The sequence below is a fragment of the Acartia tonsa genome, chromosome 6, assembly GCF_053477335.1.
Source record: "Acartia tonsa isolate MP-2025a chromosome 6, ASM5347733v1, whole genome shotgun sequence".
In the NCBI taxonomy this organism is placed as follows: Eukaryota; Metazoa; Arthropoda; class Copepoda; order Calanoida; family Acartiidae; genus Acartia; species Acartia tonsa.
The window spans coordinates 17,722,653-17,750,120 of record NC_137265.1 but is presented as its reverse complement, the minus strand read 5'-3'; the positions used below and the strand labels follow the sequence as shown (position 1 = coordinate 17,750,120).

General features: G+C 30.9%; 1 protein-coding gene across 1 annotated transcript in view; it reads left to right on the top strand.

Moving 5' to 3' along the window:
- Nucleotides 1-27,468, top strand: part of LOC145322008 (NPC intracellular cholesterol transporter 1 homolog 1b-like) — a 72,922-nt gene that overhangs the window by 4,270 nt on the left and 41,184 nt on the right. The window contains exons 3-20 of the mRNA XM_080163739.1: nt 889-949; nt 1,703-1,798; nt 2,421-2,491; nt 4,923-4,977; nt 5,679-5,787; nt 8,479-8,558; nt 9,530-9,609; nt 9,965-10,012; nt 10,810-10,866; nt 11,456-11,509; nt 11,786-11,842; nt 12,145-12,199; nt 12,873-12,917; nt 17,622-17,702; nt 18,130-18,202; nt 18,748-18,786; nt 20,214-20,276; nt 26,292-26,339. Of these exons, the coding sequence (XP_080019865.1) occupies nt 889-949; nt 1,703-1,798; nt 2,421-2,491; nt 4,923-4,977; nt 5,679-5,787; nt 8,479-8,558; nt 9,530-9,609; nt 9,965-10,012; nt 10,810-10,866; nt 11,456-11,509; nt 11,786-11,842; nt 12,145-12,199; nt 12,873-12,917; nt 17,622-17,702; nt 18,130-18,202; nt 18,748-18,786; nt 20,214-20,276; nt 26,292-26,339 (1,172 nt within the window). The remainder of the gene's footprint in view (nt 1-888; nt 950-1,702; nt 1,799-2,420; nt 2,492-4,922; nt 4,978-5,678; nt 5,788-8,478; nt 8,559-9,529; nt 9,610-9,964; nt 10,013-10,809; nt 10,867-11,455; nt 11,510-11,785; nt 11,843-12,144; nt 12,200-12,872; nt 12,918-17,621; nt 17,703-18,129; nt 18,203-18,747; nt 18,787-20,213; nt 20,277-26,291; nt 26,340-27,468) is intronic.

The window sequence follows — 27,468 nt, the reverse complement described above, 5'->3', positions numbered from 1 at the left end:
CCAAAGACTGGAATGAACTAAATATAGAATTAAAACAAATAAAAAACAGAAAAAAAATTTAAAAAAGCAATACTAAAACACTTTATAGATAAATACAAACTATTCATAAACTGTAGCGATCATAATTGCAATATCTGCTACTAAAACCTACACAATAACCCTTGTACATGTCCATAAAATAATTACTTATGAACATACTCTCAGCCTTCAGCCTGCCTTGTCCTCCGCCGTCTTCTCACAATCAGTAACATGAAAATTAAAATTAAGTCATGGGTAAACCTACAATAGTATCTATTATACAAATGTAGTGCCAAGATCTTCCTAGTTATATTTAATATCTTATTATTGATATTGTTTATTCAATGTAATGAACTTATATAAAAATTTGTTATAATTAGTGGAATTAATAAATATCTATCTATCTATCTATATCTATTATTAATTAGTTAGAAAATTAAACCAGTGTAAAAAGATTATGTTTAAACTGATATAAAACGTTTATCAAATTGGGAATTATATAATGAATGATCTTATAGTCTTTTAAAACTTGTTGAAAAGAAAAAGCTCTTTGCTCTGCCATATTCCATTTAATATCCTATAGACCTATGATTTGCCTCTCTATTATATTGTTTAAAAGGTTTATATAATTGAAAATGAATGTTTCTAAGGTTATTCAAGTTTTTAGCAATTACGAACAAATTGATGGTCACAAAAACAAATATTTTTTCTTTGCTCTGTTTGTTTTCTTATGCAGTTATAATTCTCGGAAAGAATATATGTTCTTTCTTTTCTTATATTCATGTAAGACGCGTTTTATTCACATTTACAATTATAACAAATTCTAACAAAAAGTCTTCGCTTCTATTGGGTATTGATCTCCTTGTTCAGAGTAGAATATGCCACGGATAAACTTTGGATTCCAGTATATTCGCCATACAGAAAAAATAAGGTTACAAAAAATTTTAAAACAAGGATTATAACATCCATAAGTAGCGAAACTCTTGAATGTAAAAAAAAGAATGGCTTAGTAAATTGATAGCATGACATACATACGGACATAGTATGTAATGATGGTTGGTGTTCATATAAATCTTTACACAAAATTTCAGAAGTTTATCTTTTATAACAGCTGATAAAATAGTTATTTCTCGCATCGTATTATAAACGGCTTTCCGCGGATATAGAATGTACAATTATAAGATTAAAACCAGTTTTTTTAGCCCCGAGATGCCGAAGGCACGGGCTAAAAAACTGGTTTTAATCTTATGATTGTACATTTTTATATTCGTAGAAAGCTGGATATAATACGATGCTAGACATAGTTTTTTCGTATGGATGAGAACCGGTTCCTATCCACCGGATTCGAATGAATACGAGAAATGTATTTTATGGCATTATTTATAGACCGTTGGACAATATTATTTATATAGTAGATGTTTATTGGTCAGCGAAATTTTCAACAAATGAATGTTGAAATAAACAAGGATGACAACATCCAACAGATGAACAATATCAACATAACCTTATCCGGCCATCTTTTTTTTAGGTTAGGTTAAGTTAAGGTTAGAATAGTTTAGTAGTGATAGTACATTGTAGAAATAAGGCACTGGTAAAAGAATAATAAGGCTTATTATAACCCCAACAAGGGCTGGAAGATTTTCAAACTAAAAAAAATGCTTGAACCAAAAACTCTTAATTTTAGGAATGGAGCAGCAAAGTATTTCCATCACTAACCCGCTGGAATAATGTTATATATGTTCATAAAGATAATGTTTTAACAGCTAATAATATAAAATTGGTAAATTAAGTTACAAAATCATAAAATGTAATGAAGTTAGGTTATAGTCTAACAAAAGATCTCGGCAATCACCTCCTCTATTTTAAATTAAAACTGCAAATAATGGGGGATAGTTTTTCGTGAGTTTGTTTACTACTTTCGGTTAAGTTAGGTTACATTGGGTACTGGGTAGCCCCGAAGGGTTAAGGTCGTTCCAATGAGAGACAGGCATAGGGACAAACTACCTATCAACCTTATTTTATTTATTTCAAAAGCAAGAGGGGTGGATTACCAGTACTCAACTGACTACTTCTGGGAAAGCTCCGAATTATCTTAGTACAAAAAAAGTAAAAAAGAAGGCGTCTTAAACTTTTTAAATTTTTTATTTTTTTTTTGTTCATAATGACAATTTTCTTTTTTTTGTTGCGTTCTAGTACCTTAAAACCCACCTTATTATTTTTTTTAATCTTATATTACTTAAAAAATAAGAAGTCTACAAAAAAAAACGATTGCATATCTAAATTCTATGGAAAATTTTACATCTACTACTTACTAAAAACACCGACTAGCTATTTAAAATAAAAATTATAAAAGTTAAGACGCCTTCTTTACAAAATAAATGAAAATTTATTGCTTTTGGTAGATGTTTGAAGTTCACAAAAAGATGGCGGAACTTACAATTAATGGAAAAACATTCCGAGATATTTGCACTTTGTAAGTATAATTTATGTTGTTTGGACGCTTATTTCCAAAAGTTTCGCAGCCATAACAAAATTAATCTATCTAGTCTTTAAACCAGAATAATAAAGTTTGAAGACAAAATACATTCGCAATAATGTTAGTTAAGCTAATTTACTCCTCTGATTGATAAAATGTTTGCTTGAATTGTTTAGACACTGCTAGAGTAAACAAATCATTCAAAATTTAATAAATGTGGCAATACATTTGAGCAAACGGATGATAAAATTATAAAACTTTGGGTACCAATATATTTATAATTCAATTTTCCATGCTGAGATATTTCACATTTATTTATACTTCTAAATATTATTTTAATTCTCTAAAATTTATTAAAGCTATACTATGATTTGCAAAATTTGTATAAGCGATGCTTTTCTATAATAAGTGTCGGTCCATTCGTCTGTCCATAACGGTTAGCTCTTTTTGATAATTTAGACATGTTAGAGCTGTGCTTTCAATTTCAAACTTAATGAATTCAAAGCATAATGATTTCTAAATTAAAAATTACAAATTAATGTCCTGCTTAGTAAGTTCTGTCACTATAAGAATCATTGTTTGTTTATCCGTCCTTCTGATTTTAGAGCTTCATTTTTATGGATGTCGTCATCCTTATTTCATTATCTGTCCTTATCCTAAGGTTTAGTCATATCAAATTGTACAAAACATTTCCTAGTCCAAAACAAATTAGATAATGTACTAGTGAATAATATTTATGAAAGTATAAAATGATCAAATGGTTACCGCATAATAAGATGTAGTACTAACTTGAAGTTCCCTGTTTGTACCAAAGAATAAAAAAACAATTTAACATTTTTATGAACTCTAAATGTTTGTCAAAACATAACACAAATTCATCTATTTCCTGCTTATGTAAGGACAAAAACTGTAATGCACTATAGCTCGAGTCCCAGCCCAATTGGAAAAATATTCTTAGATTCTGAATGTTTATTAATTGGCTTATTAAACTTTTGTAATTATAAAAACACTTCCTAGTCGCAAAAAATTGGATAATATAGTGAATAATTTTTGTGAAAGTATAAAATGAACAATTGGTTATCTCATAATAGGATGTAGTACTACCTTTAAGTGTATATTTCCCTGTATGTACCAATGAATAAAGAAAAATTAACATTTATTAAACCCTAAACGTTTTGTCTATCTAAACGTTTTGTCTAAACACTATACAAATTCATCCATTTCCTGCTTATGTAAGGACAAAAATGTAAGGCACTATAGCTTGAGTCCCAGCCCATTTGAAAAAATATTCTTAGATTCTGAATCTTTATTAATTGGCTTATTAAACTTTTGTAATTGTAAAAAACATTGGGAATAGTCACTTTCGTAACATCGCCCCATAAGGGGCGATTCGTCTTATTTTAAAAATGACTTTTTATAGGTTATTTTAGGTTAGGTTAGGTTATATTTGGTTAGGTGATTGCCCCACAGGGTAAGGTAATTGGCCTCGCAGGGTTAGAGCCCCCCGCAGGCGCTAGAAATAGGAGAAAAGCTACTGTGAAAAATACGAAGAATCGCCCCATAAGGTACGATGTTACGAAAGGGACTATACCCAAAACATTTCCTAGTCCAAAACAAATTAGATAATATATTGAAAAATATTTATGAAAGTAAAAAATAAACTATTAGTTACCTCATAATAAGATGTAGTACTAACTTTGTATTGCGCGTGTTTGTAACAAATGGTTTAGTAACCAATGCAGTGAGGGAGGAGACATTTGACTATTATTACCCTAGTAATAAACATCTTATGATACCTGTTTCTAATTCATTTGCCTAAAAACTTTTATGAATTTGAATTGGTTGGTTCATTAAGTAGAGTGTCTTAACAATTTCAAAAATAGCTTAAATCTATAGAAGGGGTAATTTTTGGTCATTAATGTGGTCGCACATCAATTTATTGTCAATAATCTCAAGATATGTAAACCAATGGAATGTTCGATGCTTTTAAATTTCAAGGCATCCTAGATTCCCAGGGTGTTTCTTTTAAAAACAACTAGCGTCCGCGACCCTGGCATCTAGAAACTCTATATTCGAAAGGATATGGAAGGGCAGAAAATAGCTCAAAACAATACCCAGGCTTATTTTTAAAAATAGAATAGCCTAAAACCATCTCAGGGCCTATAAGAAGCTCTCCTCTAAAGAAGAACTATATCGGTTCAGTGGTGAGCGAGATCCTTTGCTACAAACAAAAAAAGCTTAGTACTTTATATTATAGGATAAACTATTTTAACACTATACAAATTCATGCAGTTTATACTTATATAATGACAAAAAATTAATGATTTAATGATACTACGCTTGAGTCCCAACCCCATTGGAAAAATACTCTTAGATTCTAAGTGGTTATAACTTGACTTTTATTATTTAAAAAAATTTATCTTTGAAGGGTACCGGTTCAAGACTTATTCTTTAAAGAGAAAACAGATCTTCAAAAAGATGAGGTAAAATTATTTTAAAAATCATGTAGAAAATATAAAATTAAACTATATAGTTACAATTGACCCATTGATTACCTTATCAACCTTTAGACGTGTATTTATCTAAGGGTTTTTGCTAATTTCATAATCACACAACCTTTCCTAATGATTTCAATCATTTCAATTTCTGATAATTAGAGCACTTATAATCATAGATGTACAATGGTAAAGGAGTGTTTACCCCACTCAAACTTTAAAACCCCTCATTTTACCCTTTTCAAAAACTTTAATAATTCATTAGATTAACACCCTAAATCATTTAGATAAAAACATCATTTTCCTCCTCAATATAAAAAGCTTGGACGTCTCTGCCTATGTTCTAATATAACAAAGAATATTGAAATATCTGCTCTTGTCCTTAAAACATTCCAATCATTGGTAGGAAGTCATCCGTAATGATAAAGGATGCGGTCATTTCCCTCAAAGTGCCTAGTTAGCCCAGAAACCCTCCAACCAACTCACCATTTTAAAAAAAAATTGAAAATCCGGGGGGGGGGGGGTTAAGTTCTTTTCCCTATGCCTAAGGTCCATAAACCCGAAAAAAAATTACAAATACAACTATTTTCAATTTTATCCAAATTATACGGAGATAGGAGGGTTCCCTTCTCAACTAGACACATTGTGGGAAACTGCCAATAACATGAAATTAAATTATATTTTTTAAGAATTCAGCTCTTGAGAAAGGGGAGGAAGAAATAATAAATACAACAAGAAGACCTAGTATTGCTTTACCGAACAGCTCAGAATCAGATTATATATTGTGGGGAGATTACGGTAACTAATTAAGTATTTGAGGAAGCTCTTTATAGTGCCTTTAAAAATGACGTCATACAATACAAATGACTAATGATAGGCAAATACACAGACTAAATTACCAATTGCAGGCCACATTGCATTTTAATTGACAAATGGTAGGTCTGTATGACGTCATTTAGGGCGCTATAAAAAGCTTTGTATTTGAGAATTTTTAATTTGCCGCCAAAATGAACCAATCATGAATCCAATATTACCCTAGTATTCCAAGAAGAAGACGTGGAATTGGTTCATTTTAGCGGCAAAATCGGAAATTAAAGATATAGTTATTGATCAAGTATTGAAGCTTCTCTGCAACTTATATTTGTTGGTCTTTTTAGTGTTAAGGCATCCAATCGTAGAAGGAAGGTGATATGTTCGAGTATCGGTTCAAACAGTATCAAATCAAAGATTTTTAAAAATGGTTACATTGTTCTGCCATGTCTTCAATAGAAATGGATTTATAATAAATTGTCTTACACCAGATTATCATGTACACTAATAAAGTGAAGCTTGTAACTGGCTAAAATAACAATTCCTCCATACACCACCATTACTCCATCCCCTTCCCCTCCTACTGTATGAACAAAATAACCAACAAATGATGTCCATGTTAGCAACCTAAATTAACGACAATTTTTCCCCTGTCATAATATCCACATCTATTCTACATCCATTTTAATAGAAAGGGCTTACTTTGTCCCATATTTGACTGCGAAACTTATTAGTATTGCTCAGTAAAGACATTCAGAAACAAATTATGGTATCTGTGATACTCAGAAAAGCTTCAATAGACTAAAAAAAGAAATTGATAAGAGTCTAAGATTCAGTCATAATAAGATAGAAATAGTCTCGCATTCAAGCAGGCTTTTCAGTATTTTGTTCTTCAGAAATACATGACATTTTATCTATTTTGTGATGACCTTTTTATGAAATCAATTATAGTTTATTAATACATTACTCTTAAGAATATCCAATTAAAAAGAAAGCAATGCTTATCAGTGTTGCGGATCCGCATTGATTGTATGCGGATCCGGATCCTCTAAATTTGGTCAATGCGGATCCGGATCCGACCGGATCTGGATCCTTGACAATAAAAATAAAATCACCAAATTTTTCAAACAGTATTTATTCTTTAATCTCGAATACAATGTGAAAGAGAAGATTGTGGGAGTGAATCAGCTGATCTTAACAAGGTTACCAGAAATTTCAAAATTTGTAAGTGACTATTTTATATAAATTTAGGTAGATTTTTCCATAAATTTATACCCCAGGATCCAGATTTTTTTGCGGATCCGGATCCTTGGACTCAAAAAAATGCGGATCCTTGCGGATCCAGATCCGGATCCGCAACACTGATGCTTATTATTTTAATAATTGTTTTTTTTTTGTGAGTCATATATACAGACTAGAGTTGGCTCGATATAATTATCTCCCTATTGGCTAGTTTTCTATATGCATATCTATTTCTCAATAAATCTATTTTCCTCATTTTTCAATCATTATTTGATAATCTAAATGATTTTAAAAAGTTTTTTTTAATTATATTTTTTTCTTTACATTACCATCACCAAAGGGTTAATGATGATGATTACAATTTTAGTTTAATATTTGAACACACAAAGTGTCGCCACAATCGAATTCTTTTAAAACAGAGTTTTCTTAAATTTATTATATTATAAATTTAATTTTTCTTTTTTATGATTAGAAATTAAATACATTGATATAAGGTAAATAGCAACATGAAATTAAAAAAAGGAATTTATTTTTAATAAAGTAAAATAATGGGTCTTATCGTTCTGGGCAGTGAGAGTTTATTATGGATTATTGGAGCACTATGAGTTTTAAACAAATATTCCTTGGAAAACTTGAGCTCGTTTATAGACATTTATTTCCTATATAGATCTGACATGGATCTTGAAGCAATTAAGCAGGCCGTTTTGTACATGTTAAAAATTGGAAGATTTCATTAAATAAAAGTTATCGCAAATATACTTAGTAAATAAATTGATCATTTGTTTGGAGGTTGGAGGTGAGGGTACTTTATTAGTATCACGTAGAACAGACTTTATTTTCTTAGCTGCCATGAAAAGTAGACGTCTAATATTTTTTGTAAATGTTTCTCTACTCCTTAGTCATGTTATAGGCATGAAACATTTGTCGTCCGAATGCTTTTTGACTGCTTTTTAGCCGCTTAATCTTTTGTTAATGTGTCAATTTATGTTTTTAAAAGCGAAGCTTTTCTATAATTAGGGTCGGTCCGTCCGTCCGTTCATCCGTCCGTCACGGATAGCTTTTTTACTTAAAATAAAATTTTGCAATAATGGATTTATTATTTTCGTTTGATCATATACCAGATTTTCCTGTACTTTAATAAAATGAAACCAACCCTCCCCTCCTACTGGACGAACGAACTGACTAAAATGATATCCATGTTAGCAACCACGTAAATTCTACATCCATCATTGCAATAGGACAGTTATCAAACATGCTTACTTTGCTTAACTATTTATGGGTAGTATTTTACTTGTTAAGGTTTACTATAAATTCTAATACCTAACGTCACAGCAATATTAGAATATATTTCTAATCACTATATTTTAATATCTAATTAATGGTTTTCCATGTGCATTTGTGTAATGATTTTTTCTAAGTAAAATATTATTAATTTAGATTATGATGTAGTAGAAGATAATAAAAAGTTACCAAAACATGTAATAACGTATGAAGATAAAACTAATGAAGATTCTAAGGTAATTTTAGATACTTTGCGGCCATGGATGGTTTGATCATTAGACTTTTATTCTAGTACTCAAGGTTTTGATTTGTTGGCTAAAAACTTTTATCAATTCTGGATGGGTATTATAAGTTATCTATGTTCAAACTTTTCCACCAATAACTTTAACCTACAAAAGGAGCAATTTAATAATCATTACAGAGGTATCAATCAATTTATCGTCCATTGTCATATCCCTTGTGTTAAATGTAGTACATCCTAATATTGACATTAATATTAATATCATCCTCAAGTTTGGATGACCTACCATCTGATATTAATATTCTATATGTCAGGATATTGAGATATCATCCTCAAGTTTGAAGGTCCTCCCACCTGATATTAATATTCTATATGTCAGGATACTGAGATATCATCCTCAAGTTTGAAGGTCCTCCCACCTGATATTAATATTCTATATGTCAGGATACTGAAATATCATCCTCAAGTTTGGAGGACCTCCCACCTGATATTAATATTCTATATGTTAGGATATTGAGATATCATCCTCAAGTTTGGAGGACTTACCATCTGATATTAATATTCCATTTGTTAGGATATTGAGATATCATCCTCAAGTTTGGAGGACTTACCATCTGATATTAATATTCCATATGTTAGGATATTGAGATATCATCCTCAAGTTTGGAGGACCTACCACATGATATTAATATTCTATATGTCAGGATATTGAGATTTCATCCTCAAATTTGTGGAGGACCTACCACATGATATTAATATTCTATATGTCAGGATATTGAGATATCATCCTCAAGTTTAGAGGACCTACCATCTGATATTAATATTCTATATGTCAGGATATTGAGATATCATCCTCAAGTTTAGAGGACCTACCATCTGATATTAATATTCTATATGTCAGGATATTGAGATATCATCCTCAAGTTTAGAGGACCTACCATCTGATATTAATATTCTATACGTCAGGATATTGAGATATCATCCTCAAGTTTGGAGGACCTCCCACCTGATATTTACTGTGACTTAGTAACAAGATTACATAAAAGGTAACATTACTTGAATCTCTCATCCTGCTGTACTACAAAAATATAAATAATCAAGTTGCTGCTACGCCCCTAGATGCCTCTAGGAGCACAAGAGGGATCGAGTCAACTCTATTCTATTCATTTTAGTTTAAAAACGAAAAAGTAAAACACATTAGAGGGGATAGGGTGTAATTTCTCTTTGCAAGATAGAGGTACCCTTCCCCAAAATAGTTATAAACCTTTCCATGACCTATGAGAAGCTACATTGTAAATGAGAACCATATTGGTTCAATGGTAAAAGATATCCTTAGAGACAGACAGACACACACACTGACATCCTGTTACATTTATATAACGGATAATTGCTATTGTTTAGATGCTATGAGGGAGGAATATTGGAACTGTGGGAATACGATGAACAAAGGAATATATGTTTACTTTATTAATCTTTTGCGGAATTTTCTATTACTCTTCGTTGTTACCAGAGGCGTGCAGAAGGGGGTTGTATAAACCCTGTCAAAATTAAATAGGTTGTCAACACTTTAAACCTTTAAGTAAGTTCTTTTTTTTGAATATGGACACCCATGGGGTGTACACAACCCCCTGACAATATCATAACACCCAACGTGTCTATTTTACGTATTCTTAAAGCATACCCACCCCCTCGATTTTAGTTTAAGAAGGTGTCAAAAAATCGTTACGAGGGTGTAAAATCCTGCGCACGCCATTGGTTTTAAGAATATTCTTGGAAAAACTAAATAATTTTTATTAAATTTAATAATAGGATTACTAACATCAATAATATTATTTTCTATAGATTTTTTATCTATTATTAAATTCTTAATATTGATTTATTTATGCGTAATTTTAAGTCAATCGTTTTGAACCCTAACTGAAAATGTTTTCAGTTTGTAAATGTTCATTTTTTCACCATAAGATTGTATATGCTAGGTGATTTTATATCCTATTATATAAAGTAGTAAGTTTTTTTTGTCTGAAGCTTTAGATCTCAATAACTACTGAACAGATTAAGTTTTCTTTTTTGAGGTAAGCTTCACAATGCTCCTGTAAGGGTTTTTAGGTCATAATATGTTTAGTTTTTATGGGTGGTTTTGGGTTATTTTTCTAGCCCATCTCTGCCTCTTCGAATATAGGGACCCTAGAGACTAGAGCATAGCCGCTAGTTTATATATAACATAAACAAATATTTTTAATTATCAGAATAAACAATTTGACTGATGAAAGTATTATAGAAGATCTTAACACAGTAAAAATCAAGTAAGTATGGTAGTTTCACTCATTGCAATTTTGTTTAATATAACTGGAGATATACGTCAATTTATCGGCCATTTTCTTATCCCTTTTAATCCCTGGGTTGGACAACACAGGGATTAAAAAAGTGTTTTTCATTCTTCAACATTTTTGTCTTCTCCCTCTTTAACCTAAACTCTAATCCTTTTCATAAATCTTTATCATGTTAAGATAGTCCTATCGATTTAAAACTTTCGTTGTTTAACTTAAAACATGTTGATAATTCCTCTTTTTGACAATTTTTTTATGATATAATTATCCTATTAATCTGATTTTTTAAATAATGATTCCTTGGACAACAGTATATAATATTGTAAGCGAAAAATCTTTATAATTAAGTTCTTAAAATGTAAGTCCTTTAACAGCACCCTCTATTTACGCAATTATGCATCAAAATTACGATATAATTTAGTTTACAATTTTATAAACTAAATTATTTAGTTTAGGCATATCCATATGTTTACGTTCGTTTTTATTCCTTGTAATTTAAGAGCTTTGCTTCTATGGATGTTGTTATCCTTGTTAAACTTTAATTTGTTTATGGTCATGTTTTTAGTCCATGGTTACGAGATAAAGCAGACTTTCAACAATATCTTGGAGGTATTAAGAGGTAAAGTTTTAAATTGAGACAATTTGATTGAAATATCGAAGAAAGATTTTTTACATAAGTACATTTTGATTTGGAACAACGCAACATTTGAAATTTCACAATATCTTGGAAAATGGTTATGTAGTAAACTATTTAAGAAGAAAAAATAGTATTGACAATAAACTGTAATTAAGAGTACTATAAAATTCACGAAACCTTGTAAGCTAAAGTTCTTTGTACAATTAAGATTTACCCTAATTAAAAGAAGTGATGATAACTAATGATAACCTATTTTAGAAATACTAGTGGGGCTATAGTAGGAGCTGAAGCAACTTGGGTCAATTATTTTAACAGGTAATTTAAACCGTGTTTGGGTTAGGTCATTTTAAAACAAAGGATGACAACATCCATAAAAGTAAAGCTAGAAAACGGTAGGACAAACGAACATTTACACTTGTAGAGTGTCAGAACTGAATATTCAGTTTATAAATGTGTAATTCTACACAAAATCGTAAGTAATTTGTTGCAAAACTGCTTAAATACATATACTATTAAGGACATGCTTAAATTTTTATGCTTTGTTTATAGTGATGCTTTACTTATAAATTATAATTTTATTACTAAACTTTATAAAAAATTATTGTTTTTGTTAACAGGGTCGAAGAAGATGCCATTTTAGTTGAGCAAGGTGGAATAGGGTTGGAATTTGAGGTAATTTTTACTATAAAATGATTTGAACCATCTTGTTGATTTTATAGAAAACAATGATGTCAAAATCCATGACAGCGAAGCTAAACAAATGTAAAAGAGACAGTTATTCAATATTTGTATTCAAACCATAGTTAGTTCACAAAATAGGAATTCAGTTAGAAATTAAATTCTACTTAGCAGGGGCGTCCAAGCTTTTTTTTGGGGGGGGGTTAAAAATTTTTAAGGGGGGGGGGGGTAATCGCCCCATTACCCCCCCCCCCCTTGGACGTCTATGCTACTTAGAACAATTCAGTTTTTTTTATAAAGATAGAATTATGCAATAAACAAAATATTGACCTTGTCAGATGGACTAACCTTAAATGTAAAGTAGCTGTGCTACTTTAAATACTTTTAGATTTTTTGATTTCACACAAAATGCTGGTCAAGCACTGACAACCACCCCACCCCCCTAATTCACTAGATAAATTTCCGATGCATAACCCTTTGGGGTAGCCCTAGACCTGCGGGGCTGCCAGATGCCCAATATAACCAAACTTAAAAACAACCCAACGAAATATATCCCCCCATCTTATTCTCAATCTACTTTAAAATAAGAGATGGGGGATGGGGGTGGTTATCAATGCGAACCAGAATATTTTGTGGGAAATCGCCTTATTTTTTTGTTTTTATTAAGAAATCTGATTTTGAGAGTCTAGAGTGGGAGAAACACTTGATTGAGGTATATTACATTTGAAGTGTCAAAGATACTATACAAGTCAAGTATCAAGTATTGGTTTATCCACTTTAATAAGACAAAAGAGTACTTTAATCAAGTCTAGTCAACCCCCCCCCCCCCCCCCTTCCTTGTTCTATCGATTTCAACATTATGCAATATCTTTTTAACTCTTTCTGGCCTAAAACTGCGGGGTAATTTGTGCATAACCTAACCCAACATAGATTTTCTAACTAATATTTTTGTTTTTACTCCCCACCCCCCTCCCCTCTAAAGAGCTACTAACAAATTTCCAAAAATTAAGTTTAATTAAAAAATATTGGATCACAATATCCTTCTGAGAAAATTCGTGAATTTCTATATATTTCACTTAAATATGTGTTAATATAATTCCAATGGAAATTTAATTTGAAAATCTTAAGTTAAAATTTAACATGTACTCAAATTAGAAAATATTTTTAATTAAAAAATAATGGATCATAAATGCAAAACACGAAGATTTTTAGTCCGACCTAAAAAGTCCTGCAAATAAAAAATGTAAAATAGTAAAGTGTGAAAACATTTTCAAATCAATTCGAGATCAATTTATATATGCAAGATTAGAACCTGTTCTAAGTCATAAATAAAAAATCATTTATACCATTGTATTACGGACAATTTTCCACGAATATCAAAATAAAAATCATAAAATTTATATCAGTTCTTTAAGTCGGGCCTTCGGCACCACTGGGCTAACATACTGGTTTTAATCTTATATTTTTTCATTTTTATGTCCATGGAAAGCTGTCTATAATACGATGCGATAAATATCTATTATAAACTTTGCATTTTACCCCTTTCTCAAGCTGAGGTTTCCCTATTTCTTAAGGTTCTAGGTTTTTATTCATATGTTGCAAGTGTTTTTAATTTTTTATTTGTAATCAATCAAATTAATAGCTTTATTTCCACTTGTAGCCGTTCAATTTGTTAAAAAATGAACAGCTGCTTAATTCAGTCTTGATCCAAAATCATTTAATTAATTGCTAAGAGCTTAAAAAAGAAAAAAAGAAAAAATGGTATGGACGTGAGGTTTTTCATGTTCAAGTAACATTTGTTTAATAATTAGGATTTAAAATCGTTTGTCAATAAACAGTAACCATTCAGAGGGGCTTAAAATAGACAGTGATTTCCCGCAAAGTGTATAGCGATCATATAAACCCCATCCTTAAATGAAATATTTTTTTAAAAGGAGTGTTTTGTTATGTTACACTGAGCTGGATCTTTAAATCATTTCATTGGTGCGCTTAATCACCCCGCGCACCATTTAAATTATTTAAAGATCCAGCTCTGAACCCATGCGGTGCCCTAACCATGTGGGCTACCATGTTCCTTATATAACCTTACCAAATCTAGCCTAAAGTGAAATTTAAACTCATGAGGAAAAATAAGGAGGGGTAGTTTTTATGCTCGACTAGACACTTCAAGGGAAACCACCAAATTTATATGTAAGAGAAAACATATTCTAAAGTTTAAATATAATTTTTAATATTACGAATCAGAATTAATCCAGATTTTAAGATTAAAAAGTCATGGAAATTTTTTTATTCAAGTCGCAAAAAACCTACGGAGGAAACCACGAAATAAGAAGATTTTTAGAAATTTTCAATTTTGTACAAATGAAACCATCTTTGATATTTTTTGTTTTTAAAATTGAGAATGTTAAAGCAATGAAACATATAAGTGTCATTTAAATTGACAAAGAAGGTGAAATAAGTAAGTAGCTACCTTTTCCGAGAAATTTAACAATAAAATTCAACATTTAAGTACTTTGTATAACTTTGGAAGAATAAGTAATACTAATAACTAAAATTTCAGAAAACTATCTCATAAAGCAGGCGAGTAAATAAAAATTTACGGACGATAATTCGCAAAAATATTTTGAGTTATAGTCTGGCATATCCAAGTTTCCTCTATGTTAAATTTTAGTTACATATATCCTAATACAAATTATTTTACCATCTCAATTACATTTACAAAACGTGATTAAAGTGAAATTTAAATAGGAATTATGTTTTTTTTTAATAATTTAAGGCGAACGTTTATTTAAATTAGTTACTTATCTACTCGTTATTAGTTAGTTATCTACATAGCTTACGGCTCGCGGATAGTAAAATTAAATACTATAAAATTAATTCCTGTTATGTTGGTCATGAGGGGCCTATTGCCCGGGCCAACAGAGGAAAATAATAGGATTCGGAGCCATACAGAAAGAATTATAATATTTGATTAAGAGAGGTGGGTACCACTCCCTACACCTCTCTGAAAACCCTTGATAAGATTCTACATGCAGGGACGACCAAGGGGGGGGGAGTAAATTTTTTGTATTTTGAGTGGGTTTGTCCACACCCCTGACACTAAGAATACACACCTCTTGTTATCTTTGATAAACCCCCATAAAGCGCACAACCTCTTGATTTTGGTTCAAGAGGTGTGTCAAAACTTGTTAGGGGAAAGTCGAAATTTTCGGTCGCGCTTCGAGTACCCCCTTGGAAAAAAACCTCTGCACGCCACTGCATTTAATCATCCAAATGTTCGTGTTATAGAGTAGCGTCTTTACTAAAATGCAACAAACGTAATTTGATTAAAATTTGAGAATAAAATATCCGTCAAGTATTCTCTAAATCATTGCGCACTTATTGTAAACCGGATGTTAGAATCAAATTTCAAGACAATTTTCCAATTAGTTACTATTGGAACAAAACAACCCAATTCTTCGGCCTATTTTTACTAAACATTCACAACGTCAGGTCCACAACCTGGGATAACAAAGAGGAGCCTTATTTCTCCTTTTCTGTCCAAACATTCGGGGTATAAGATTAAGTAAAACGCAACAGACAACCAACTCCTTTATTGCAACTCCTTACGGCGCATGGTAATGAGTTGTGCCTGTTTTGGGCCGAGGCATTCCCCAATATTAACTATTAATGTAGCGGATCTGACATAGCAGCAGTAGAAACCATTTTTAACGTCACAAAATTTCTCTTTTTTTCGCCATTATTGTACGTATACTACGTAATCATCTTTGTTTTCACAAAAAGTGTGCTCCACAAATAAATGGAGGGACTCTGCCAATTTGAATTAAATTTTCTGAATAAAGACATTTTAAGCGAAGTTATAACAATAGAACACATTTCTTTACCTTATTCAAGATAAAGAAAAGACAAGAAAAAAAAACAAAGGAACAGGATGTAAGTATTTTTTCTCAACTAGATTATCTAAAGCGCATTTTAGAACTGTTCTTACTTGTACGGAGCAGTTTTTAAAGCTAAACACAGTTAGGACTTTGACATAGGTCTTTAAAAAAAACATTGCCTTCAAAAGCGCTCGTCGTCGGGGAAGGTATTGGTTGAAATTTAAACTAAAGACGTTAAAAAGGGTTGCTACTGCTGCTTTATCAAATGCGCAACATTAACAGTTAGAGCTTGGGGAATGCATTGGTTCCAAGACTTATTACTATGAAAACTTAGTACTTCCAGACAAAGGGCGTGCAATCAAAGGGTTGGTTGTCTGTAGGGTAGTGTGGCCCAAATGAAGGTCTAAATCGCTTTTCAATGTGCGGAATGTAAAAATAGGTTATGTATTGTTTGTAGATTTTAGCCCTATAATTGATTTTAAGAAAAAATCTATTGCTATCTCGTCAAATGCATATTTATTTTAACCTTTTCTTCCCCAAATTAAGAAAGCCTTACACCAGATATAAAGCAAAACATTAAATTTTCTGTCTGTTTGTTTACAAACATTAAAATAAAATATTAAAATCACCAGGAATAAACATATGAAGAAAGAAAGTATAAAAATTTATTTATGTACAATTACAATAATTTGGGAAAGCTAATTCATACTGCAAAATCATTGAAGAAAAATAATTAAAGATAAGACGTACTCTTTATTCCTTGTTTGATAAAAAACAATCAAATTATTTTTTGCAATATTAATTTTGTTATTAGTATGCTTTTTTTTAAAGTTAAATATTAGAATAAGTATATTACATATTTTTTTACCTTTTTTTATTTAAATAAATTGTCTCTTTATTGGCGACAATGTCTGTTGCGCCATGAAATTTATTAAAAACACTTTTTCCTAATTTATGTCTTTAAAATGTATATTTTTTAGAGTTTTTCATCATTTCTCTTCTCATAAGACTAATAGCTACGGTTTCAGTTCAATTTCACAAATTATCAATTTAAATAAAACAATGTTTTTAGACGTTTTTCGGAATTATTCGGCAGGAATGGCGGTTCTGCCTACTTTTTATAATTGCTTTATATTTGAACTCTTGTTACATTATTTTAGATTGGCAGTTCTTTAATTATTTCTTGTTAAAATCATGAAAATATGAAGTTTTTGATAAAAATCTTAAGATTAAAATTTCGAGATCAATTTTCATTGTAGAGAGGTCTAGTTTTCACTAAAAGGTCTACATTTGAGCCGGTAACAACTTCAAGGTATCCGCAAATTGATATGGTAAAGATTTAAAAATTCATGTTTTTTGGTCCAGTCTACTGTAGGGTGTTACTTAACCTAATTCCCTGGGTGTTTGGACAGAAAAGAAGAGATCGGCTCCCTTTAAAGTGTCATGGCCTGTATAATGTAATTGACACTGGGCCTACTTAGTAATAAACCATCGTATGGGGTATACAAGTATATCATCATCATAGAATATTTATCTAGATAGCTAATAGTTTGGATAAGACAGACGGATTGCGGGTGTTACCTCACACAAGTAGATCCTTCAATGATGTTAGTTTTCAGGTATACCTATTCTCTTCTATCAAATAGTAGGTCAGCAATAACGTGTAGTTAAAAATTAATCAAGTAATTTAGTAGATCCTCTAATGCGTTATTTCAATAAATTCATTTCAATTTGCGTCATTTTGACTTTCACACGACGTTTAATGTTTTAATTAATCATAACATTATTCAATCAATAATACGTGACCAATTATAGATATTATGTAGCGATTTTCCTGTTAAGCAATAAAAACCTATTCCTATTATCTTTTAATGATTTGACTGGACAGCTCTGCAGGGTTGGGGCACCCCAAGGGGTTAGGCTTAAGGTTAAAACAAGGGGGAGGAGATGTTTCATTGCTTAATAGAAACTATAAGCGAAAGAAACAATTATATTCTAATTTAAGCAATACATTTAACATTATCGTTCTTGTTTTTTTTTTTGCAGGCTGCTTTCTTTGACGTGTATAAGATGGGAGCTGGTTACGCCATCATGTTTATTTTTACAGCTGTTATGTTAGGTAAATATAAAGGCTCTGCAGCTGCCAATTAGCCTCCAGTTTGAATTACCTAACATTGGTGAGGATGACGTCTGTAACAATGTGACATAATGCTAAGGGAATCAGTGTCTCATATTCAGTTCAAACATCCAGGGGGAATTTGGTAAAGTAATACACGACAGTCATTAATCAGTTTTTTGATTGACCTATGTCTGGGAGTCCTTATTGGTCATTATATAGAGTTGCACTGGTCTATTTGTTAATGTATTATCCCTACTGTAAAATGTTGTAAAATGTAAATACCTTACACCTGACATCTCGCAGAATTATATCTTACAATTCATACCGTGGATTATAGAAAAGTATTCGTCTTTTAGCCATGTTTAATTTCATGAAACATAATTTTTAAGTCATTTAATCATACCATACAAAAGCCTTACTGGCAACTTGCATTAAAAAAAAAATTGCAATTTAAGATATACACAAACATGTACCTTTATAATATTTTAGGGTTATCAGGAAAAAAGACAATAACTCCAAAATCATTTATTATTTTCATATTCCAGGGAATTTTAATCAAATAGAAGGAAGATTTTTCTTATCAGGTAATTAAATTTTCTTTGAACAAATTTATATAAAACTTAAAGTTGGGGATGTGAAGCAAACTTAAATATCTTACATCTTATGTTAATATGTCGCTAGAATGTAAAAAAAAAGGTATTTTTGGTGCATTTTTCAATAGGGCTTTTTATGCTGATTTTAAAAATGCACTGATAAAAAAAAACCTAACCCTCATGGAGATATAATTTTATGTATATCAAATGTAAATGTCGGAGCGATTATATATGAAAGAAAAAGAACAGAAATAGCAATCGGAGGCGTGCAGATGGGTGTTGTAAGGTATATCCAATTCTAGGACATCTTTGGGTTAAAAACCTACTATTGAAACTAAAAAAAACTGTTGTATTGAATACGCCTCCCGTTAGCTCAACTTTCCCTTGATTTTGGTTCGAGTGAGTGTCAAAAAGAAGGATATCAACATTTTCACACCCCTGACAAAACCCTGCGCACGCCACTGGTTAAATTATATGTGTTTAAATCTCAACAAAGTTGAATTCAAATGCCCAACTGTAATAGATAAACAACAATATCATAACAAGTTAAGAAGAAATCTATTAGATTAGATTTCTAGTCAATTTTTTTTAACAGTTTCTAATGAAAACGAAAACATTCATAGTTTCCGGGTTTTTTTTACTCTTGGGTTAGTTTGTACGTTCTTAATTTAGGGGTATACCCACGGAGGGAGTGGATGTTGAGCTGTTTGTTACATTAGTCCTCAAAGTTTAATAATAATGTTTTCTTATTGGTTAGTTCATTTAGTTTAGTTTCCAAATGTTTTCATTCTATAATTAACAGAATGAGTGCTTTGTGTATCATCAACACTGTATATCCTTGCTTCATGGGGCATGCCGTACGTCCGCTCATGTTGCTCTTTTGATTTTAGGTTTAAACTAATTAATATTTCTAAAGCTATATTATCTCATAATAAGCAGAGAACTAAAAGGGAGAAGACAATGGCCGATAAATTTATATACAATGATGATACACAAATTATCCCTCTGTAGATTTCAATTAGTGGTAAAAATGTTTGAACACTCAACCCTATTAACAAATCAATCAAAATTCAACATGATTTCCAAAGATGTTGAACCAATGAATAGAAAAATATTATTGAAAAACTTTGGGGACCAGTATAATAAACAGCCCATTATTCCATCCATCCTGCATAATAACACTTATAAATTACTTTATTGTTTCTAAACTTTGTTTGGGCTACTTTATGTTTTACAATCGGCTGCTCCCCTAGAATCTAGAGGCTCTTTTATGAAATATCAGAAGAATAGCCTAAAACCATCGCCATTCTTATCTATAAAAAAAGCATAAACCCATCCCGGAACCTTTATGTAGAAAAACATTACTACTTTATGTAACAGAAAGGTCTCTTTTCATAAATATTGTCCTTACTCTTTAGGAATTGGAGTATTTTCTTGTATCTTGGGTCTAGCTGCTGCCTTTGGTCTTACTTTCATTTTAGGTAATTCTTTAATTTAGAATTGTCCTATAGATTTCAAACTTTGCATGATGATTTCTGTTATGAGCTATTATAAAGCATTCTTGTATTTTACGAGTTTTATGATATAATACATTTTCTCGTATTCATTCGAATCCGGTGGATAGGAACCGGTTCTCATCCATACGAAAAAACTATGTCTAGCATCGTATTATATCCAGTTTTCTACGAATATAGAAATGTACAATCATAAGATTAAAACCAGTTTTTTTAGCCGGTGCCTCCAGCACCTCGGGGCTAAAAAAACTAGTTTTAATCTTATAATTGTACATTCTATATCCGCGGAAAGCCGTTTATAATACGATACGAGAAATAATTATTCTCGTATTCATTCGAATCCGGTGGATAGGAACCGGTTCTCATCCATACGAAAAAACTATGTCTAGCATCGTATTATATCCAGTTTTCTACTAATATAGAAATGTACAATCATAAGATTAAAACCAGTTTTTTTAGCCGGTGCCTCCGGCACCTCGGGGCTAAAAAAACTAGTTTTAATCTTATAATTGTACATTCTATATCCGCGGAAAGCCGTTTATAATACGATACGAGAAATAATTATTCTCGTATTCATTCGAATCCGGTGGATAGGAACCGGTTCTCATCCATACGAAATAATCTATTTCTAGCACCGAATTATATCCAGCTTTCTACGAATATTAAAATGTACAATCATAAGATTTAAACTAGTTTTTTTAGCCTCGAGGTGCCGAAGGCAGAAAGCCGTTTATTATACGAAGCGAGATCGCAGCACTCTCTCTATATATATATTCATATTTCTCACTTTATAATCTTACTTATTAAAAGTATGCAGTATGTTTCTCTTTCTATATCTATCTTTCTCTCTCTATATATATATATATATATACAGGGTGAGTCAGAAAAAACTGAGTTTTTCGATTTTCTGATACAACCAATAGGAATATGGAAAAAACAATTGAGATAAAATCGACCTTATTTGACGTTCACTCAAAGCCCCAAAAATAATGGACTTAAAAGTGTATTAAACTGTATATAAGACATTTGCGAATATATTGATATTATTAATTTGCCTCTTAAATCAAAAAAAGTATGTTTTTTTAATATTTTTCTCTTGCTACAAATCAAATTTCAAATTTGAGTCACCAAAAATCCTAAACTAATTTTTGCTCTAGAAGAATCAATTTTTGGAGTTAGAAAGTGCTTAATACCTCATTTTAATCGCCTGGCATTGCTTTATAATATATAGGAAATAACTTGGTTGTTTATAGAACAGCTGACTAAAAAATCGAGGTTTTGTGATAAACCCACTTTAGTTGTTTATCCATAAATGATATTTTTTTTCACAATTTTTTTTGCTGTAAAGAAGCTTTATATATTCATATAACATCCACCTAAATTTGACTTTTGGTATTTTATTTATAACATCACCAGAGGGAATTGAATTTTGGAAAAAAATATCAATTTATATTTTACACTGCTATGCATTGTTCTTGTTCTTGTTTCTAAAAAATATTTATATTATTAAAAAGAGAATTATTTAACGCTTCTATAGGTATGTTTATCATTTTTCTAGGCTAAATATAACTATAATTACACCATTTTAAAGTTAGACATCATAACATATTAACACAATTATTGAATCGGTCTGTATTATTAAGCTGGCAACCCTTAAAACAGCTGCATTTCATTATCCTATTATATAAAGTAGTAAGCTTTCTTGTCTTCAGCTTAAGATTTTGACAATTACAGTACCTATTGAGTTCCTTGTTTTATGGAAGCTTCTTATAGGTCCCTGGATAGTTTTGGAATTTTGAAAAAAATATCAATTTATATTTTACACTGCTATGCATTGTTCTCGTTCTTGTTTCTAAAAAATATTTTATAATTAAAAAGAGAATTATTTAACCCTTACAGATTGGGGGGGGGGGGCTCCAAGAGCCCCCCCCCTCTAGTTTTTACAATCTCATTTTTTTTGTAGGTAAGATGGAGTGCTGTGACTTCATGACTTTTTAAGTTTAGTAATTATACGTCAGCAAGAGTTGATTTTATTAGGATATCTGGTCTGTGTCGGTTGTGGTGTCCTGTCAAAGTCGGTTGGGTAGCACCAAAATTAGAAACAAATTCTAAAAAAATCTTAATTTCTACATTATGACTTTTGTGTATAAGGAGAAACCTAAAAATTTTTTGGTGAATACTTAGATATCTATGACCTTCTGAGAAAAAATGTGTTATGACCGTTTGACCGCTCCCTGACCGACTTTATGACCAATTTTTGTCCGGCTTTTACTACAGACATATATCATGAATATCGTGGCTTCTATTACAGCTAGAGTCCTATAAATTTTTTTGGTAAATCCTTGAGCAAAATCAAACAGATAAAAATATTAATCGGCGCTGCCAACCGCCGTAACCGCGGAAAATGGCGGTTTCCGTTATTTGCCGTTTTTTGGCGATGATCAGAAAAAGTAATTTTTTTGATATGAAAAATAAAAGTTCGTCCTAAAATTTGGTCATCCTAGCTGCAAAATTGGCCGCTCTACAGCTGTTTTAAAATTTAGCGGCTGGCCGCTAAAAAGCGGCTAAGGAGCGGCCTGGCTGCTATGACTAGAAAAAGTAATTTTCTCTAAAAATACACATGAACCACCAGAAAAAAAATTTTACGTCTTTATCTGTAACAGGAGCCGAGATAGAGGGGGGGGCTCTTGGAGCCCCCCCCCCCCCCCCCCGATCTATTAAGGTGGGAATTGGGGCCCGAGCTGTAAGGGTTAATGCTTCTATAGGTATGTTTATCATTTTTCTAGTCTAAATATAACTATAATTTCAGTATTTTTTAAACATCATTATATTCAAGTTATTGTAATTTTAAATAAAATATCAATATCAAGAACTATTGGAACAATTTTTACCTTGCAAAACAAGGTGTTATAAAGTGTAAGATCCCTCACAATACCTATCTGTCTGTCTATAATGCATTACACATGTAATGCTAATAAAGAGGATGCTATAAGAGTGCTATTATAATGTGAACTTCTCATAATTGAATGGGCTTCCTGAAACCAGAGACCATGAAGTTGGCCTAGTCACTACAAGGGGGAGTGCAGGAATATCCAGGGGGAGGTGCTTGCAAAAGGGTGATTTTTTTAGGGATGGGGGTAATCACCCCCTATAATATATTATGGGGGGTATAAACCCAGCCGAGCGCTGCAGCCATAGTCATTATTTTGTAGACAGAGGTATAAATAATTTCAAAATTGTAATATTATTAAAATAGCAGTCACTCCTAGGTTTTATTTAAGCAATGTCCACTCCAATGTCTTTTACTCCGACGTTTGTCCACCTCAATGTTTGTCCACTCTGACGTTTGTCCCATTCCTACATTTGTCCACTCCGATGTTTGGGACTCCTGCATTTGTCCACTCCGATGTTTGTCCCACTCCTGCGTTTGTTCCACTCTGACGTTTGGGACTCATGCATTTGTCCCTCCAATATTTTTCCACTCCTACATTTGGCATGGAACCGATTATTGGTTGGGGTGCTAGTTTGATTCCTAGATTTTTAAGTTTTAAGGATTTTTTACTTCTATTAAAAAAAATTTAAAAGGCTGGGTTTATACCCCCCATAATATATTATAGGGGGTGATTACCCCCATCCCTGAAAAAATTACCCTTTTACAAGCACCTCCCCCTGGATATTCCTGCACTCCCCCTTGTAGTGACTAGGCCAACTTCATGGTCTCTGGTTTCAGGAAGCCCATTCAATTATGAGAAGTTCACATTATAATAGCACTCTTATAGCATCCTCTCTATTAGCATTACATGTGTAATGCATTATAGACAGACAGATAGGTATTGTGAGGGATCCTACACTTTATAACACCTTGTTTTGCAAGGTAAAAATTGTTCCAATAGTTCTTGATATTGATATTTTATTTAAAATTACAATAACTTGAATATAATGATGTTTAAAAAATACTGAAATTATAGTTATATTTAGACTAGAAAAATGATAAACATACCTATAGAAGCATTAAATATTTCTCTTTTTAATTATAAAATATTTTTTAGAAACAAGAACGAGAACAATGCATAGCAGTGTAAAATATAAATTGATATTTTTTTCAAAATTCCAAAACTATCCAGGGACCTATAAGAAGCTTCCATAAAACAGAGAACTCAATAGGTACAAGTAATTGTCAAAATCTTAAGCTGAAGACAAGAAAGCTTACTACTTTATATAATAGGATAATGAAATGCAGCTGTTTTAAGGGTTGCCAGCTTAATAATACAGACCGATTCAATAATTGTGTTAATATGTTATGATGTCTAACTTTAAAATGATGTAATTATAGTTATATTTAGCCTAGAAAAATGATAAACATACCTATAGAAGCGTTAAATAATTCTCTTTTTAATAATATAAATATTTTTTAGAAACAAGAACAAGAACAATGCATAGCAGTGTAAAATATAAATTGATATTTTTTTCCAAAATTCAATTCCCTCTGGTGATGTTATAAATAAAATACCAAAAGTCAAATTTAGGTGGATGTTATATGAATATATAAAGCTTCTTTACAGCAAAAAAAATTGTGAAAAAAAATATCATTTATGGATAAACAACTAAAGTGGGTTTATCACAAAACCTCGATTTTTTAGTCAGCTGTTCTATAAACAACCAAGTTATTTCCTATATATTATAAAGCAATGCCAGGCGATTAAAATGAGGTATTAAGCACTTTCTAACTCCAAAAATTGATTCTTCTAGAGCAAAAATTAGTTTAGGATTTTTGGTGACTCAAATTTGAAATTTGATTTGTAGCAAGAGAAAAATATTAAAAAAACATACTTTTTTTGATTTAAGAGGCAAATTAATGGTATCAATATATTCGCAAATGTCTTATATACAGTTTAATACACTTTTAAGTCCATTATTTTTGGGGCTTTGAATGAACGTCGAATAAGGTTGATTTTATCTCAATTATAGGTTCTTGTTCTCTATAAAAATATACATTAAACTTAGAAAAGGTGTTTTTGAATATCTCTGAAAACAACGGCGCTTTTTAGAGCATAAAGATTTCAAAAAGTGTGTGTGATGACTTTTTCGTTTATTATTTTGTATTTTTTAAGTAGATTTATTTCTAATAAAATATTTCTGCCATTCTAAACAGATGACCAAACATATTCTTTATTCATTAAAGTTTTTATTCAACAGATTCTAAATATTTAACATCTTAAAAATACAATTTATTTAAATAAAATTTTCACAGTATAAATCATATTATCAGATGATGACCTGATTTAATCTTCAAAATCCCCGCCCCCTTTTGACAAATTATGCTTATATTTTATAATCCGTCATAATAACTTAATAATCAAAATAGGGTAATATTTAAAAAAAGCATTTTTATAAAATAAATTCTAACTTCAATAACTTTTTTGTCTTTAGAGATTTTTTTGTAAAATAAAAAGGTTTTATTTTTTTATACTATGTTATTAAAGAAAATTCTTTTACTGAAAACCCATCACAATCAAGAAATGCGAAAAAAAAACAAATCGCAGTATTCTAAAAATGCTTTTGTGAGGAGCCAAAAAGCATTTCACATTTAAAACTCATTTAGGTACTTTTCTTAGACCTTTTTCTAAATCAATATTGAAATTCTACGATTTTTTTATACAAAATAGATGAGTTATTTTAGTTTTTCTTGATCAACATTTTTCACACAAAGCATTTTTTGACACCATTCACCTATTATAGAGGCCGCATTTTTAGAGATAATAAAAAACACCTTTTACAAGTTTGATGTGCTTTTGTACAGAGAACAAGGAAATATAATTATTTTTTCTGTATTCCTTCTGGTTGTTTCTGAAAATCGGAAAACTCAGTTTTAGTTATTTATTAGTTATATTTATTATATATGTATATCTTTTTTTCTTTCTTTCCTTCTTTCTCTTTTTATAGTATTATGCTACTTATATACAAAATTGTTCTTGTTTTTAGGTTTTGATTACAATCAGACACATAATGTGCTTCCCTTTATAGCCATAGGTAATATTTTTATTTTGCTTTTAGAAAACGGGATATCTGATTTTGGTGTATCTCTTGCTTAATAATGTGCATGGTTGAAAGGCCAAATGCCCTTTAAACAACCAACCCTTTAATTGCACGACCTTTTTCTGGAAGTCCATAGTAATTAGTTGCGGCTGTTTTGGGCCAAGTCATTTCCCCTACTCTATTTATTTATGTCGTGCACCTGATATACCAGCAATTAGAAACATTCTCAACGCCTTGGTTATGACGAGGTGTTAGGCCGAGATTCGAACCTGTCACCTTCCTTTAAACGAGCGGATACGTTACTAGAAACTAGAAGTCTGCATACTTTCTTATTAAAAATCTTATTTTATGTAAACCTATTAATTGGTTCTAGCTTATATAAGTACTTTAAAGTAAAGTACAAATTTGATAAAAACAAAAAAAGTATTTTTTTATTTACTGTTTTATAATCCCACTTAAAAGCAATATTATCAAAAGAGAGATTTTTTTTGTTGATAAAAAAAGTAATTTTTGAGTTATACGTTCATGATTTTATAAGTATTGAAAAATACTTTCTTTTTTTTGTTTAATCAAATGACTTATTTTTTTCCTTTTATAACTTATGTTTTTAAATTTATTCATAAACTTTTATTGAAATACTGCTTTAGGTATAAATTTATAATTTTAGGTTTAAAGTTGTAATTTAAAAAATATGATATTTTAATATCTTTAAAACATATGCAGTAAATGTTAACTTTGTTAATAACCCTTTATTATGATAAACAAAATTACCCCTTCTGCAGTATAAAGTCGTAGTATAATAAGAATAATTTGGACCCATGTACCAACCAAGCAAAAAGTCGACAATGTTTTTAATCCAACGAAGGAGATAATAACTTTCTAAAACTTTGGTGACCAATGTAATTGATGGTATAATGTTAATACAGTAATGATAACCATGTAATGTTTCTTAATGGTGCCTTGTTTTGGCCAAAAAATATAACTATCTTTATTTCACGCACCTGACATTGCAGCAGTATGTACCATCTTTAACGTCTCTAATAGAGTTAGTTATTTGGTTCTTTTAGTACATTTAAATCTTAATGGACGGATAAAAGAGTAGCTGTACTATCAAATAACAGGA